Source organism: Stegostoma tigrinum, chromosome 23 (genome assembly GCF_030684315.1).
Source record: "Stegostoma tigrinum isolate sSteTig4 chromosome 23, sSteTig4.hap1, whole genome shotgun sequence".
In the NCBI taxonomy this organism is placed as follows: Eukaryota; Metazoa; Chordata; class Chondrichthyes; order Orectolobiformes; family Stegostomatidae; genus Stegostoma; species Stegostoma tigrinum.
Genome location: NC_081376.1, coordinates 34,133,881 through 34,152,418, shown reverse-complemented (window position 1 = coordinate 34,152,418; position 18,538 = coordinate 34,133,881). Strand labels below are relative to the sequence as shown.

Below are 18,538 nucleotides of genomic sequence, written 5' to 3'. Positions count from 1 at the left end.
GGACCCAGGGACTTGTCAACCCACAGGTCAAACAGTTTGCTCAGTATCATTTCTCTGCTGATTGTTATTTTACCCAAGTTAATCTCTTCTTCACATTTTACAGTCATTTACAGGATATTACTTGTATCCTCAACCGTGCAAAACATCAGTTCGATTAATCTGCCATCTCCTTTTCCTTTAACCTCTAGACTCAAACACTCCACAGGAACAATGCTGACTTTATTGACTCAAATATCTATAAAACCTTTATGGTTTCATTCAGTTCTAGCTAGTAAATTTCAATAATTCAATAAATTCAGAGATTTAAAACAATAAAAAAGTATTTATTCTTGCGAAGCACATTCACATTACACATTAAAAACTGTGTAAACAGTGCCTGCTGATTTATAAGAATGCACAGCAGTCATTGTACAATCCATGGTGCCAAGCCAAGAATATGGTGATGTTTTACATAAAAGAGGCGACATACTTCATGGAAAATGATAGATTTATTTTACTCCAGAAGGGGAGAGCCTCATGTCATCATCTTCTAATAGTGGCAATCAGTTGTTAGTATTAAAGCAAGTAATTAACCATTGCCCCTTTTTTTAAAAATAGGAAACATATTTTTCAATGGTTCAATAAAATCTTCATGCTTTCTTGAATATGGTACTTCCTAGATGAAAGCATTTGCAATTACATAGGTAGAGGATCACACAGAGATAAATACATTATTTTCACACTAGGTACAATAGTTGTTGGGCCATTCGATGATAATTTCGGATGAACTGGCTGAGAGCAATGCAGGGCTCAATCAGTACACAGCATTGGGCCTGATGGGGTAACTAATGAGGTAATTTTATGTTCTACGAGGGGACATTTCTGCAGCTTGGTGAACATCATCAGGTGAGTTGTTAGACTGAGGTCTTTGGCAGTCTGGCATCATTAGTGATTCTCCAGCATCTTTATAAAAATTTCTTCCAATGTTTTGACCAACATTTCTCCCTTACCAATTGGACCAGACACACTGATGGCACAAAAAGACTGAATACATTGCAGCCATTGCACCTTAAAGTCACTAATTATCTAGACTGCACTGAGGTGTGTGATTGCATTAAGGTACAATACAAGTATTAAGCAGAGAAGGATGGGGTCAGAGGGGACAGTAAAATCTATTATGGAGCTTTTACCCTCTTTGTCTGAAGCCAGAGGCAGTAAAAGGCACCTGTAAACTAGTGGTGGACACAATGCTGTAATTCAGCCGGATGTGTCATTTTGTTGTGCGTTTGTCAGCGAATCCAGATTAGACAAACATGAATTTGTAAGAAGTGCTCTTTAACGTACAACTGTCCTGCACACGTTCACCCCCACCATCACACTTTTGTAAACATAACTGTAGTATTTGAATCTGCTGGAGAATCCTCTTCATGAAGGATGACGAAGGGAAACAACATGAAGGTGCTTTTCTTAAACTGTTAATCATAAAAAGGGTCAGATCAACAATCATAAAATCCCACTTCCTCTGCAAATATCCCTGGCATTATCAAAAATTATAAAAAGTGCTGTTAAATTCAGCCAGATACTTGCAATAATACTACCAGAAGCAGCTAATGCAGATTAACACAGACCCAAAACATTACGAGACATCAGAATAGTGCAGAACAGAAGGACAGCATGCAGCCCACTGAATTTGCAATGATTCTGATCATTCAAAAAGATCATTCAATGCAATGGTAAAAATACAGAAGAAATTCCAAACATTCTGTGCAGACAAAAGGAAGACATTTGACATTGAGTAAACAATAACCATTTTTTAAAAAATAACTTTGACAATCAACTGTGCATAGGTCAAAAGGTTTATTCCTCCATCATGGACCAAGCTTCCTCTGCCCGCTCGTAGTACTGGTTAGCAAGTCTGCCCTTCATGTCTGCCATTGCTGCCTCTGCTGCTTCTGTGAAGAGGTCTCCTAAACACAACAGCATGAAAATAACATTAAACACAGGTAAAAATCACTTTGAGACATTCTTATCCTAATTCAATTCACCATGTGCCCCAATTCCTCAAAAGGCATCAGCCATTCCCTAACTGGGTAGATATTTCAAATCAACATGTTCAGAGATGTTAATACACTGTGGGACTTGTACACTGTCTTTTGGCTCAGAGGCAAGAACTCAACCACTGCATCAACCAGTGATTGAATTGGTGCTGAGGATCAGATTCAGCAGTCAAGACCTTCCTACGTGAAATGCCTCATTATCAGATCAGAGCATAGTGAGTCTTGTGCTGCAGCATACTACAAGTAGTTCTGAGTCAGAAGGACCAAATGCAAATGCCAACTGCTCCAGATATCATTACAAATCCAAGCAGTTTGATTAAGAATACTTCTTTCAAAGTTCACAGCTCTCAAATAGAAAAGTCGGTAATGAACAGTCTGTCAGTGAATATGAAACCACACCTCAGAAACACACGTTGAGAAAAGGTCTAGCTATAGGGGAAGAAACAGACTTGACAACTGCAGTTCAATACATCATTAATATAGGCTGCTGTCCGAGAAACCAATCGGTGGCATGCTCCTGCATGAGCAAGGTGTCAACAGCATTAAGAGTGTGAACAGCGAGTACAAATCTAGTCTGACCTAAAGAAGGTTAATTCAGTCCAACAACATATTTAAAACGCCCCATAATACCGTAAACATTTTCACCTCCTCTGAATCTATCTTTTGTTTCTTTAAATGTTTCATTATTACACTGTCTTGCTTTGTGCCAATATCAATTTTTGTCATTTTGGCTACTCATGAACTGCACCCCTTCTCAAATTTTCCTTATTACTCCAACCCTACTCCTGTATTCAATGAAAAACTGTTCACCTCCAGTATCCTTAGGCTCAGGTAAAAGGTCATCACCTGAAATGCTGTGTGGAGCTGCAGGAGTACAGCAGGCCAGGCAGCATCAGAGAAGCAGGAAAGCTGACGTTTCGGTTTGGGACCATTCTTCAGAAATGGGGAAGGGAGCTCAGAAATAAATAGAGAGAGAGAAGGGGTGGGGCTGGGGAAGGTAGGTGGGATGCTGATAGGTGAGTGCAGATAGGCAGTGGTGGGAGGAGCAGATAGGTGGGAGAGAAGATGAACGGGTTCTTTAGTTCCCACAGTTCTTACTATATCTGAAATGCTGACTCTGTTTCTCACTTTAAAGATAATGTTGAGTGATTACAACACGCTGTCTACCAATTTGGGCAAACAAGACCATCCAACTTATCAAATATACCCAGTAGAAATCTCAGGCGGCTTCTAGGGCAGAAACTGAGATATCAGAGTGTGATGAGGCCAAGACAATACAGCAAAATAGGGCATTACATTTTGGTTAACACTTCAAAATTGAATTCTAACATTAATTGATTGTGCACAGTTTTATAGATCCTCAAGCTAGGACCGTATCAAGCATCCAGGAAAGCTCGTTACTTCAAATGAAAACGTAAATATTTACAGGAATATTGAACAAAGATTACACTCGAATACCTCTGATAATAAACAGCAGATCATTTGGCATCAGAGAAACGAATAAAGAATCATTTTGGTGTAACTCTGCTTCAAAGCCCAGGCCAATACTGAATATGGTCCAGATGCAATCCCTTACTGTGATCTGCTCAGAAATGCTTCTGTGGCAATTCTAAAATGTGCTGACACTTCTGCCATTATTAGATCCTGAGAGATAGGGACAGGAGTAAGCTGTACAGCCCCTAATGCCTGCTCCACCATTCAACAGGATCATGGCTGTTTCAACATTTCTTATGTCCACTTTCCTGAATTTTGCTCCATAACCCTTGACTCTTCTACTGATCAAAAATCTATCAGCCTTAAATGTACACAATTTGTGTCTGCACCCATAGCTCTCTGTGGCAAAGGGTTCCAAAAACCCTCAGAAGAAATTCCACCTCGTCTCAGTCTTAAATTGGCACTCCTTCACTCTGGAGGCTATGCCCTTTGGTCCTGAACTCTCCCATGGGGTGAAATATCCTCTCAGCATTTACCCTGTTAAGCCCTTAAAAATCCTACATATTTCAAAGACATTGTCAAATAAGTATCAGGCAGCACAAAATCCCAAGTTTAACAATAGACATTTACATAGCACATTTCCAAAGGTGCTTCAAAGAACCGTTTTCAAGTAAAATGTGACAATTAGACACACAAAGGAGATAACAAGACAAGTGAGAACAAGAGGTAGGTATAACAGGTGTCTTGGGTAGAGAATTCAGAACATAAGAATGTGGGTAGTCAACGGCATATGAATCAATGGTTGGATGAAGAAAACTGTACATGTGTAACAGGCTAGAGTTGCAGAAGTGGAGAGTTCCCAGAGGATTGAAGGACTAGAAGAGGCTGTAATCTAAGTTTTAAACACAAGAGTCGAAAAATTTTGAGATCTGAAGTCGACAATTATTCATAAAGAAGGACAAGGTACTGGACAGTAGCTACTGTTATATTACAGTGTAGGGGGAGGAGCTTAGATTAGTTCACAGGTCGACGCAGCATCGAGGGCCAAAGGGCCTGTTCTGCGCTGTATTGTTCTATGCTCTATATTATTTCCTCCTTAGTTTGTTAGGAAAATGTTGATATCTTTATTCTACCTGCTTTCTGTGGATCTGGCTCCACACCAAACCCTCCTGTCATGTGGATCTCTGCCTTTCGAGCTAGAAGACAATACTTAGGTTCATCTCCTGTGCCATCATACTCTCCACCTTCATCATAATCAGTCATGTTCAGAGCAGCACTGTACCAATACAAAGCCTCCTTCCAGTCTTGAGTCCTGCCATGTCAATGGAAAAAGCAGTTACATTAAAATACACTACAGGAGCCATGAGAATTAAATAAAATGAGTGACCTTCTGAGCTAATATATTTGTCAGCATGGCACTGGCCAAAAGACTAGGTAATTCTTGTTTTAAAACAGCACAGAAAGTGTCCATTCAGCCTACTGCGCCCTGCAAGCTCCTTAAAAGAGCTACCTTTTTAATTCAACACTCCAACTATATCTCGCCCAAATTAGCCAATTGAAAGCTGTATGTCCAAATTGCCTTTGTGAAGTTCCTTTCTGCTGGCACCTTTTTTGATCATAATGCTCTGTTCTGACAGGTATTTAACACTTAATGCCTCTAGTTATGAGGCAAACTTACAAGTTAATGCATTGGATGTCGTTTAAATGGTCTTTAGCAAAGGCTTTTGATAAGTTCCTTCATGGCAGATTCATCAAGAAAGAAACAGCCGATGGGATCCAAGTGGCATATTGGATTTAAAAAGAGGCTGAAAAGGAGGAAACAAAGGGTGATGGTAGAGAGACATCCCTGCAACTGGAAGTCTGTTTCCAGTGACAATCTGCAAGGTTCAGAGCTGGACCATTGTTGTCTGTGCTGTACAGATATGATGAAGAGGTTTACAGATGCCATAAAAACTGATACAGTGGTAAATAGTAGGGGGATAACTATAAACTGCAGAAAGATATCAACGGACTGGTCAGACGGACAGTGTGGTTGCAAATGTATTTCAACCCAGAACAGTGACATTATGCACTTGGGGGGGGGGGATGCTGACAAGGCAAGGGATTACCTATAAGTTGTAGGAGGCTGTTAAGTACTAAAGATCAAAGGAATCTTGTGCTCATAGCCACAGATTTCTGAAGGTATCAAGGCAGGTGGATAAGCTGGTTAAGGACTCATACGGGATACGTGCCTTTATTAGCCGAGGCACAAAATACTGGAGCAGGGAGGTATGCAGGGACTGTATAAAATGCTGGGTAGGCTATAAGTAGCAGTACAGCATGCAATTCTAGTTGCCACATTATGGGAAGGAACTGATAGCTCTAGAGAGAGAGCGTGCAGACAGATCTACCAGGATGCTGCCCGGGTGGACGGTCTGAGTTATGAGAAAAAAAATGTACAACTTGAATTGTTTTACATGGAGAAGCAAAGTTTGAGAGGGACCTGTTAGAGGTGGATAAGATTATGGATGGTACAGAGAGGCACATTTTCCATTAGAATACGGATCAAAAACAATGGGGCATAGATTCACTATAACAGGCTAAGAGGGAGTTGAGGAGAATTGTTTTCTTCCAGAGGATGATAGGAGTCTGATACTCCCTGCTTGGAATAGTGGCTGAGTCAAAAACTTTCAAAACATTTAAGCAGCATTTAAATATTTACTCCAGGGCTAAAGGACAAGAGCAGGAAAATATGAGAAGCATAGGCAGATCTTTGTTGCTCAGTGTGGACACGATGGACTGATTGGCTTCCGATGCTCAGAATGTCTACGAGACTCTCCAGCCCATCTCTGTAACCTTTCCCAGCTCTCCTGGAGCTCTGCACTCCTCCAGCTCTGGTTCTTTAAATCTCCCGAATCCTTCACTTTGCTACTGATAGTCATGTCGACATTCATTTAGACCCCAAACTCTAGAATTCCTTCCCTAAGCTGCTTTGTTTCACACTCCAGCTGGTTCAGAAAATTCAAAATTAGACTCACAATATTGATTGCTGCTCAGCAGACTCAGCTGTCAGGTACATGGATATCAGGAAAAGAAAGGATCGAGTTGTCCTGTTGGCTCTCCACCTTCAAAATGGACCATCAACTAACTGTCCAGTTTCTCAGACAACGATGCCAAAGCATTACCAGCCTTTCCAATTTCCTAAAGTTATCTGGTTGAGGGGAGGCATTAGCTATCTTTCCCAATTGTTTGTTCTATATAAATAGAGAATCAGGTAAATACAGGAAGCAACTGAACTGTATATCCTGAAATTTCACAGCTCATAAATAGATTTGCCTTATCTGGATTAGTTAGACACCCAACCAAAACACTCAATTCATAGTCCAGATGATTTGATTTTTGTTTACATAAATTTGTCCAAATGGTGCAACACAAGGACAGGGTAAGTGTGTTACATGTTTATACACGCAACATACATATGTAGAAGTTTCACTGCAACTCCAATTAAGACACAGCGATGAATGGAAGCAGATCTCAGGGAAATTCTCAGCCCAAGCATTTGAAAAACATTCCATGTTTCTTATTGACTAAAATACTTTGTATGCTGTTTCATCAGCATTCTTTCCCTTTCCTGTATTCCAAGTGACAGATGCAACATTTTTCACAGAAAAAAATATTTAGCTGATAAAGCTTTGGGTCTCTTGTTTTACTTCTGATTGTACTTCATCAGTTACTAGACTTCCCTTTCATTCACTCACACAGAGGACTTAGGTTTCAGAACAACCCATAATCCCAACAAACCAGTCTTCTCTCCTTTCTTACAAGTTTCACAGGCACTATGATCCTTCAGGTGTTCTGATCATGCAATACAAGGCCAAATAGTGATTGCTGACAAGCTATGGCCACAAAATGCATCCTAGGTGATACTGCCAGTGATCAGATGCCTAAACTTTCTAGCAAATGAAAGAAAATACAAAATTTAAATATATTCAAACAGAGTACATGAATATTAATTAAGCTCAAGACAATTCCATTACGCAATGTCAACTACTAAAGGACTCAAAGTCTTAAGAATATTCTGTGCATAGGCACTGTACAAATTGAATTTCAAGAACGTTTTCAAAAATAATGACAAAGTTATCGGCAATGATGAAAAAAAAATGCTGCACCTTTTGGGACTCAGATTGATGCCAGTATCAAAAGCTCGAGCTGCAAGAATCATGGATGGACGATCTCCTGCTTCTGCACCCATCAGCAAGTAGTCAAAGCCTCTCTGCCGGTTCTGTTCAGTATCCTGTTCAAAGGATTATGGATTTACTCGAATTGCTAATCTATATAAATTTAGAAGGAATCACATCGAGTCTTCAGTTCAAAAATAAGCTACACATCCTTGTTGGTGTTTATGTAGAAGGTGGGCCTTCTCTGACTCAACTCACCCTATCGGCATATCCATATATTCTGTATGTGAGACTAGGCCCCCCGAACAGTAATATTGTTAAACAGTGTATATAAAATCAGCAACCTCGAGGAGCACATGTTATCAGGTACGAGCATTATTGTGGGTAGTCCTAATTGTTAAAAGTAGGTCACAGGATGAGTTCATAGGAAAATCTCGACTGTTTCCTAAAACAACATTTTGAGGAACTAAATAAGCAATAAGCTATTTTAGATCTAATACTGTGCATGGAAAGAGGGTGAAAGAATAATTGTATAGTAAAGGATCTTCTGGGTTTGTGTGATGATGAATTTCATATTAGATTTGAGAATTATTTGAAACCAAGGTTTTAAATTTAACCAAAGCAAATTAAAAGCATACACGAGGCAAGCGGCCCAAGGTGAATTGGGAAATTTGGATATAAGATTTAACAACCAAAAATAATCATTTGAAGAAATAATTCTGAATGCTTATTAAATATAGATCCCCTTTAAGATTATAAAACTCTTATGGGAAAGTGGTGTAACCATGACTAACTAGAAAAAAAATGAGAATATAGTGTTAGCTTGGAAGAAGCTTACACTGTTGCTAAAAGGAGTAGCAAAATAGATGATCAGGAGGTTTTCAAATTTAAAAGAATGACCAAGACAACATTAACGAAGAAAATGAATGTGTAAACTCACTAGAAGCATACAAACATGTTAATTACTTGTAAATGCTCTTGAAATAAGGAAGAAATTAACAGAAACAGAAGACTCAAAAAGATAATGCAAACTGTGGATAACCAAGGGTATAATTAGTGAGAAATAAACGTAGTGAAAAAGTAATAAAAATCTGGAGAAAGTAGAACTAGAAGCTGAAAAATCGCCTTGATTTTAAGCCTATATCACATGTTTTTAAAAAGGCAACACCAAAGACTGAGGATGCATCAGTTCTGATCTTCGAGAATGGTCCCAACCTGGATTGGAAGGCAGCTGTTCACGAAACAGGGAGAGGGGGATACAGGGAACTGTTAGTCAGTTAGCCTGACATCAGTAGCAGAAAAATATTGGAATCTATTATTAAGGATTTGAAAAATCAAAATGGTTTGAATAGGGAAAGCTGTCAATTACTTGAGTCACAGCTGAACAGGTTAGGGCTATTTTCCCTGGAGCATCAGAGGCTGAGGGGTGACCTTAAAGAAGCTTATGAAATCCCTGAGGGGATGGATAGGGTGCAGAGCCAAGGGGAGTCCAAAACCAGATGGCATAGGTTTAAAGGTGAGAGGGGCAAGATTTAAAAGGGACCTAAGGAGCAACTTTTTCATGCAAAGGGTGGTGTGTGTATGGAACAAGCTGCCAGAGGAAGTGGTGGAGGCTGGTACACTTACAACATTTACAAGGCATCTGGATGTGTACATGAGCAGGAGAAGTTTAAGAGGAATATGGAACAAATGCTGGCAAATGGGACTAGATTAATTTGAGATATTTAGCTGGAACTGACAAGTCAGACTGAAGGGTCTGTTTCCATGCTGCATTTCTCTGACTATGGCACTTCTGATAATCAGTTTAACCTGCCTGGATTGTTGCACGGCTCTACAGAAGCGGGATCAGATAGCCAGATTGATGGAGACATGTGAAGTCATTCTATACTTAACCTTGTCGCCATGTGCAAATCCCCTTCAAGAATACAATGTGAATTAAATCAGACCGCATGACAGTAAACATGACAATGTTCACAGCCCTCCTGGCAACACTCGACTTCCCTCATGCACACCAACCACCTCCGTCAACTATCGCTCGGTCTCAAAACATGTCCTCATTCCATGACAATTTTCATTCCTCCATCCAACAACATTCACCACCGTGTGGCTCACTCACCCCACCACCACTATCCTCAACAATGTTCACCCATCACCCAAATCACATTGTCCCTGTCTAGTCAACGTAAGAAGACTGCATTGCCTGGGCGTGCATGCTGAGGGACTGAAGGGAAGACAGTGAGCACATGGATGAAGAGGAGTCAAACACTATTGGGAGTGGGAGGTGGTGTTGGGGGAGTGACAAGTGCTGTCCGAGTGTACAGACAGACAAACACCATTGAGGGGGAGATGAGGGAGCTGTGAATACTTTCAACTGAGGGATGAGGGAGAGACAAAACCTGTTTGGGCCTGAGGGGGTGTTGAACACAATTAGGATGGTGTGGTCTGGGGAGAATAGAAATTTACTATCATGTGTACTTTTACATGAAAAATACAGTGAGAAGTTTTAAAAGTCACCCTACCACAATGCCTATATAAAATGACAGAAGTGAAACATAATAATAAAACAAATAAGATTAATACCAAGTTCAACACAATTCAGTTAATGGCTTCTGGGCTTGGGGAAAGCTGAGCAAGGAACAATGGAATACCCTGAAGATACAGCTGAGACTGGACCACCAATGCCAACCACTGGGACACTGGGCCGGAAGCCTCGCTGAGGACAACAGCTGCAAGATCACCACGGCAGGGCTAGACTGCAGAGCCAGCCATTAGAACACTGGACCGGAAGTTTCCACTGAAGAAGACAGTCACAAGACTGCCATACTGGGACATAACAGCCAAACCGGTAGACCATGCTGGGCAAGACCACCACGCCAGGCCAGTGGAAACTACCTTGTCACTAGGCTGGGAGAAGCCTCCTGTTCCCCTGTCAATGCTACTCCAGATGCTGCTGCTGATCTTACTGTCCTTCCCTTCCACTGCCGCTTCCGCTCCTTCAGGCATTTGGGCTAGTTGTAGGCCTCGAGCCTTGGATGGGCTGGCGAAATCAGCCCAGGACCTACTCCTTGCTCGCAATGCTGTCAAGGATGGAGGGGTGGACAAACACTATTGGGCACTGAGGGGGAAGTGACTGCACCTGGTGAAGCAGAGGTATGAAAGAGGATGAGCATTGTTGGTGGGGTGGGGGAGGGAATTTGTGTAACATTGGTACCCAGAATAGAAGATTAGGTGTAGCTTCAGTTTATGATAAAAAAATGGGTGTAGTTTTGCTGGAATTATGCTCACCACTTGTGAGAACAATCCATCCAGTTTAGAGATTTGGACTGTTGATAAAGAACTGCTTCCCCTTAACTTTTTCTGTCCACACATTGTATTTCTGTTTTGCCTGTTTGTGTAGTTTAAAAATGATAATACTTAAACTATATACTGCAGTCATAAATTAGTACTCCAGTTTTCCTTTTACTCCACCATTGGTTATGAAAATTAATTTGATGACAATAATTAGTCATTTCCATATTAATGACAAAAGCCTGATGTGTATGCCTTTTAACCCGAATCAGTCAGGTAAATTGGGCTTTTTCGTTGTTTAATTGAATTTTCTCATTTGTGGCATCTCTGGAAACCGTGGGCCTTGATATGAGCACATTCTCCCAAGTGAGTGATGACACCGTGGACTGAAGATTGGCTAACTGACAGAAAACCTATTACTTTTAAGACAGCATGTTGTAATTAGAAGAAAGATAGGTGATCTAATTGAAACATATTATTGTTAGAGGGCTGACAGGCTGTTTTCCCTGGACAGAGAGTCTAGATACAGTGGGCAAAGTCCAATGAATGCCTGACATGGTTATATAAGTTTCTTCTTATTGACAGTACAGTAAACATACCTCCACAGTGATGTCTGTAAGGATATGATGAGGCAGCTGCAAGTAGATTAGAGCAAGGGCAACAATTGCTTCCAGTTCTCCACAAAGAGCAGCATGTTCAGATCAATGTTTGCAACTCAGCTATTTGCAATCTATATCAATGATCAGATGAGGGGACTGGGCATAACTGCTCAAAACTGCTAATAACTGATACCAAGTTAGGTGGAAATAAATCTGTGAGGAAACTACATTAACCTTGAAGCTGCTGACAATTGAACAGTCAATCTCACCAGACACTTTTGCAAAAAAAAAGTCATCATTTTGTTCATGATTTTTTGATGGAATTATAAGATTTTTGCCCTGCAGATCCACTTATTTGATGAAAACTTTCTTACATCAAGTGGCTGCAAAAGGATATAAATAATTCCTTGTTTGGACAAGAAGGTAATGGATGTAGTATTATGTGCAGTGGTGAAATTACTACAATTTTAATGGAAAGAAATTTCTTTTAAAAATAAAAAGGTGAAGAAATAAATGTTGGAAGTCAAAAATGGATCTGGGTTTCCTTGTAAATAGATCAGGTGCAACAAGCTAGGAGGAAAGAAAATGAGAAAATCTCGACTAGATTACTGCATATGGCTTGTGTCATCTTATCTATAGGAAAAATATGCTTGCCTTTCCGGGATGAGAGGTTTGTCTTATTAGTCTACAGTCTATGGGCTTTACAAGAAAGATAGGTGATCTAATTGAAACATATTATTGTTAGAGGGCTGACAGGCTGTTTTCCCTGGACAGAGGCTCTGGATACAGTGGGCAAAGTCCAATGAATAGCTAACATGGCTGTACAAGTTTCTTCTTGTTGACAGTACAGTAAACATACCTCCACAGTGACGTCAGTCAAGATATGATGAGGCAGCTGCAAGTAGATTAGACCAAGGGCAACAATTGCTTCCAGTTCTCCACAAAGAGCAGCATGTTCAAGGTGGAAGATTGCAGACTTCCGATCCCACTCTTCCAGTTTATCACAGAATCGGCCAGCCTCATGATAACGTACCATAGCCAAGTGCACCTGCACACAAAATGTAATTGATTAGCTTGTGATTTACAGTGTGACAGGAAATAAACAGGCAAAAGAAAAGGAAAGAAAGAGGGAGCAATGGGATGGGTATTGGGATTGTTCTAGTGGATGGTAAGCACAGGCACATTGAGCTAAGTGGCCCCCTTTTACGCCGTATATCTGCTCATCTATAAACTCATAACAATTAAACAAAAGGAAGGAAAAATCACCTAAATCAAGTTGAATTGTATGACTGAAGGCACTGTAACTTGGTGATATTAATCTAATCTTGTATTTGTAGAAGGGACAGCAGACAAAAAACAACACTTACATGATTAATCACATTCACTCTCATCACCTCCAGTCAGACACATCACACTGAACCTCTCCAATACAGTCCAATGAAATGGAGTAAAGTTCAGGAATGAGAACACACAGCAGAAGTGACCTTATCTAGCCCCTTAATAGGGGAGGAAGAGACAACAACATCTCAGTACTGCACCATCTGTTCTCTAGAAGATATATATAACATGACCAGGGATCTACGGGCAGCATGGTGGCTCAGTGATTAGCACTGCAGCCTCACAGCGCCAGGGACCCAGGTTCGATTCCAGCCTCAGGCGACTGTCTGTGTGGAGTTTGCACATTCTTCCCGTGTCTGCGTGGGTTTCCTCTGGGTACTCCAGTTTCCTCCCACGGTCCAAAGATATGCAGGCTAGGTGGATGGGCCGTGCTAAATTGCCTGTAGTGTTTCAGGGGTGTGTGGGTTATGGGGGGGGGTGGGCCTGCATAGAATGCTTCAAGGGCAGTGTGGACTTGTTGGGCCGAAGGGCCTGTTTCCACACTGTAGGGAATCTAATCTAATTTGCTGGGTTCTCCCTCCCCTCAAAGTTCTTTTCATACCATGTTGTGCTTTATGCTGATTGTCTGGAATCACTAACTACTTTCTTGAACAGTTTGTACCAATATGTCACTGTTCTTATTACTGGCATATCTGACAACACAATATGATGCAATAATGAAATACTATTTCTTGGACTAAACTAGGCAAAATACAAGCTGTGTCTTCTTAATCTTTCGACCAGAAGATTCCCAAACAGTTAGTATTACCTTGCCCAAAATAGATTTCCCAATTTTCTTTTCCTGCTTGATAGCATTTAATCGCTCCACCTCTACTGCCACACATGAAGGCCGATGCGTGTGAGCCCTGGACATATGGTAAAGGTTCCACTTATCTTCACTGTGGTGATCCTGAATGATAAAAATCACACCAAATAAATGCTTTGGCTTTTTGTCAACAAAGTAATGATCTACAAGTAGTGAAGCATTTATTTATCAGATTAAGAAATAAATTGCTTGTTTTACAAACAGAACTGCGTTACTACAGAAATTTGTTGAATTACATTTGCAAACACCACAGCATAAAATAATACTGTTTTGAATTATCTCAGCCATATCCATGACATTAAATGAAACTTTTGCTTTCAAATGTTTGAGGCAAGTCACCACAAACTCTTCTATTGTAAGCACAATAGCCAGGCTGGCACATACAAGTCTTATATCAGGAACTTATTTGGATCATAATGTTCCCACCAATTTTCTCCCTTCAATTCCTTCTGGCATCTGATGATTTCACACTTGAGCATAAGCAAGCTACTTGCAAGCACTCTTTACTAATCATAGCTAATTTGCCCCTCCTCTGACCCAAGAGTGAAAACAGTTATACCACCTCCTATTCCAGCTGAGAATCGCTAACTCAGCACAAAACAGGGTCCAAATCTGGCAGTTTCCAAGCTACAATGGTTTATGAATACATTTGGTGTTTGTTATACCCTCTGGGCAAATGAGGGAAATCTTCTGCAAAGTATCTGTATACATCATGCATTATCAGTTAAATGCACACAACATAATAAAATGCAAGGACCAAGCAACCATGCATGATCACCGGCTGAGACTTTTGACTGCGTCTGAGGATGAGTAAGGGTTGGCACACATTGGGGTTTGCATTTCCCTGATTGAAGAACAATAGGCAAAGAAACAGGTTTAAGAAATAAAAAGAACATATAACAAAAATATGCATCTAATGCATAAAAGAAGAAACATCGTACTCTGGAAGAGAACTTTTGGTACAAAAGTCGTTGTAGACAAACGATCCTGGTTACACACTGCAGTACATACCCTTCGAATGCTGTCTTCATCTGATTCACAATATCTTCGCATATTTGCATTCACCTGAGCAGAATTACATTAAAAAAAATTTGGCTAAGTACATTTTATTGTAGCAACAAACTAAATGAACAGTAAATATTCTCACTAAAGTAAAACAGGCAGCTTGGCACTCTAACTCTGTCTAGGCAAGAAACGCTTGCTGCAAAATACACTATGAATACGACTGTAGTAAGTACTTAATTTGAAGCAATTATATAATTCTGCATAACTGATCAAACTGATGAATAAGCCCCAGCAACATTTTCACTGTTCAAGTTGATATGTATCTTAACTTCATCTACCCACCATTATAGCTATGCATCACCAGAGCGCCAGCTTTGAAAATTTTCAACTGAATCCCCAACTCAACAGCTTTTCTGGGACAGAGCTAGATATTTCCACTATGTGCAGAAGTACTGCAGTTTTTTTGTGATTGAGATTTGAAATTCTGCATGAGAATCACGAAAAACGGAACGAGGGAGACCTAATTAAACATCTACTGCAGAAACAGCAGACAGTGTGTACATAAATAGGATTACACAATTGTTACAAAGTCTACTGCACAGAAACAAGCCAGTCTGTACCAGTGATAATGGGAACTGCAGACGCTGGAGAATCCAAGACAATAAAATGTGAGGCTGGATGAACACAGCAGGCCCAGCAGCATCTGGTGATGCATAGCTATAATGGTGGGTAGATGAAGTTAAGATCCATATCAACTTGAACGGTGAAAATGTTGGTGGGGCTTATTCATCAGTTTGATCAGTTATGCAGAATTATATAATTGCTTCAAATTAAGTACTTACTACAGTCGTATTCATAGTGTATCTGTGCTCCTGAGATGCTGCTTGGCCTGCTGTGTTCATCCAGCCTCACATTTTGCAGTCTGTACCAGTGTTTCACAAATGACAAAATGCTCTTCTTGCCTTTCATCACTTCATAATATTAGCATATCCTTGTATTCCTTTCTCCCTCACATGTTCATCCAACCTTCCCTTAAAATGCATCTATGCTACTTGCCTCAACTGCTCTATGATGGTGAATTCCAAATTCTCACCATGCTCTGGGTAAAGGAGTTTCACCTGAATTCGATATTCAATTTATGAGTGACAAACTTCGGTGTCTAATTTTGGATGTTTCCACTACTGAAAATATCTCCTCATAATTATTACATTAAGCTCTTTCATTATTTTTTCACATGATGGAAAGCTGCATATTACCCGATCTGCAAATTCCCCTTCCAATTCACTTCGTCGCTCACTGGGACAGCCACTGTCGCCACCATTTTCAGACATCTAAGAGCAGAACAGAAGACTTGTAACAAAGCAGGCTCTGATAAATCTTCAAAACTCCATGCTGAAATGGATATTTGACTAAGCAACTGCAGGTGGTCAAACAGAAGTTAAAAACAGGTTTATTGGGTAACCACAAAAACTGGATGTACAAAAATAATCTCCTTGAAAAGTACTTTCTGATCCAATTACAGTGCAAGTGCTATACAGAAACATTCAAAATGTATAAACCTAATACTAAAAATAAAATGAGATGTAGAACTGGAGGAACACAGCAGGCCAGGCAGCATCAGAGGAGCAGGAAAGCTGATGTTTTGGGTCAGGATCCTTCTTCAAAAATTTTCTGAAGAAGGGTCCCAACTTGAAATGTCAGCTTTCCTGCTCCTCTGATGCTGCCTGGCCTGCTGTGTTCATCCAGCTCCACACTGTTATCTCCGGCATCGACAGTCCTTACCATCTCAGGATGAGAGGTAAAGCTTGATTTTAACATTCCACAGCACCAATTTAATGTGGATTTGACACTACATCAAAAGGATAAAATGTTTGATACCTAAGTGGATGTACCTTTACATGTCTACAATCTTAATTAATTCGAAGAGAAATAGAAAAGCAAAAGTAAAGAGATTGTGTCTGTATGGTAGTATGTATGTTAACATCATATGTTGCAGAGTTACTTGAAGACAGTGCTACAAAAACTGAACATTAGGTGAAAAACTACATATTAGAACAATCACAATATATACATGATTTTACCCTTCTCTCAGGCAATGAATCACTGTGGTCATCACCCAGATTATCACCATGATTCAAAATTGTCCAACCTAAGTGAAACAAAGAAGTACAACAGATTAACAGAAGTATCTTAAGAGCCATGGAAATTGGCTATGGAATATGAAAAAAAAGGTGCTGCAAATTACCCTGTTCCACAACACTAAATGTAGTCCTCATGACCTGTGCAACACTTTAACAATGTAATTGGAGAAACAGAATTTACCCATTGGAGATTTCCCCAGCAAATCTTCCTTAGGACTCCACCAAGATGATGGGGAGGAGGGAAGAGAGTCAAATGTGCTGTCACTCATATTATCATCTGCAGAGTTCTCAGAGAGGCGTGTTAGAATTGGAGGCCTGGAGCCAGAGATGGTTCTCACTCGAGTGCTTCCACAGACTTCCTCTGTGCCTCGAAGGACAGTTTTGGCTGTTTTCTGATTCAAGGAAGAGAGAAACTTATTTATTCAAAGAGAAGCACCCATTCACACTTAGGCGAGAAAATGACAAATCTAAGTCAACCCAGTGAGGAATATTTCACAGACATCAATCACACTAATGTATATTTTGTGGTTTAGGAAAATTTCAATCACTGCTAATCAGTTACACATTAATTTTTTTTTCAACCACGCAGATTACTTTTGCCTCCATAAAATCATCTATTTCCAGTGTATCACATTTGCTGCTGAAAGCCTAATGCAATATTCAGGTTTGGGCTGACTTGACAAGTAACTGTCATGCCGCACGAATGCTGGGCAATGACCAGATCCAACTGAAGAGGATCTAATCATCGCCCCTCGGCATACATCCTGGGGCTTACTGTTTACCAGAAACTGAATTGGAACAGGCACGTATTACTGTGGCTATAAGAACAGGCCAGAGGTAAGGAATTTTTCAGTGAGCAACTCACCTCCTGACTCCCAAAAGCCTATTCAACATCTACTAGGTAGAAGTCAGGAGCATGATGGAGTACTCCCCACTTGCCTAGATGAGTGCAGCTCCACACCATCCAGGACAAAGTAGCTCATTTGAGTGGCATGACATCCACAAGCATCCAAGCCCTCCACTACTGACATTCAGTAACTACAGTATGTGCTACCTGCAAGATATGCAGAAATTCACTAAGGTCTCTTAGACTGCACCTTCTAAACCTAGAGGATGAGGGCAGCAAATGCATGTGAGCATCACTACTTGCATCTTCCCCTCCATCATCTGACTTGGAAAAACGTCACCTTCAGTATGGCTGGGTCAAAATCCTGAAACTCCCTCCCTAAAAGCTTTGTGGGTCCACTTATACCAAATGGACTACAATGGTCAAGAATGCAGCTCGAAATCACCTGGTCTAGGGCAACTACAGATAGGTAGTAAATACTGGCCCAGCCAGCATTCCACACAGCCCATGAGTGAACCATGAAATTAACTGTAGACTCAATTATTCCACCATCCTGCTGGCAAACCCTTTAACAAAATTCAGCTCAACTAAATTCTGCTACCATATTCCACACCTGGTGCAGAAACAGCCTGGGAATGTAGGAGGCTGCAGGGGATTGCGTGCAAAGCCCAGACTGTCACGGAAGCCAGCCTCCCATCTGTGGATTCTGTTTGCACATCTTGTTGTCACAGTGGGGCTGCCAACATCAAAGAACTATCCCACCCAGTAGTGCTGGCTTGCAGCCTCTTCCATTGGGAAGGGGATGCAGGGGCTTGAACACACTTGGGA

General features: G+C 40.6%; 1 protein-coding gene across 7 annotated transcripts in view; it reads right to left on the bottom strand.

Moving 5' to 3' along the window:
• Nucleotides 1-302: 302 nt before the first annotated feature.
• eef2k (eukaryotic elongation factor 2 kinase) overlaps nt 303-18,538 on the bottom strand; it is a 63,531-nt gene continuing 45,295 nt past the window's right edge. For 6 of the 7 annotated variants that reach the window (XM_048552217.2, XM_048552222.2, XM_048552219.2 and 3 more), the window contains 10 exons: nt 17,045-17,255; nt 16,804-16,871; nt 15,979-16,053; nt 14,729-14,782; nt 14,496-14,561; nt 13,661-13,801; nt 12,374-12,562; nt 7,619-7,743; nt 4,604-4,782; nt 303-1,946 (listed from right to left, as the gene is read on the bottom strand). In XM_048552217.2, coding sequence (XP_048408174.2) covers nt 1,837-1,946; nt 4,604-4,782; nt 7,619-7,743; nt 12,374-12,562; nt 13,661-13,801; nt 14,496-14,561; nt 14,729-14,782; nt 15,979-16,053; nt 16,804-16,871; nt 17,045-17,255 — 1,218 coding nt within the window. In that variant the 3' untranslated portion in view covers nt 303-1,836. The remainder of the gene's footprint in view (nt 1,947-4,603; nt 4,783-7,618; nt 7,744-12,373; nt 12,563-13,660; nt 13,802-14,495; nt 14,562-14,728; nt 14,783-15,978; nt 16,054-16,803; nt 16,872-17,044; nt 17,256-18,538) is intronic. The other variant, XM_048552223.2, reaches the window with a different exon arrangement.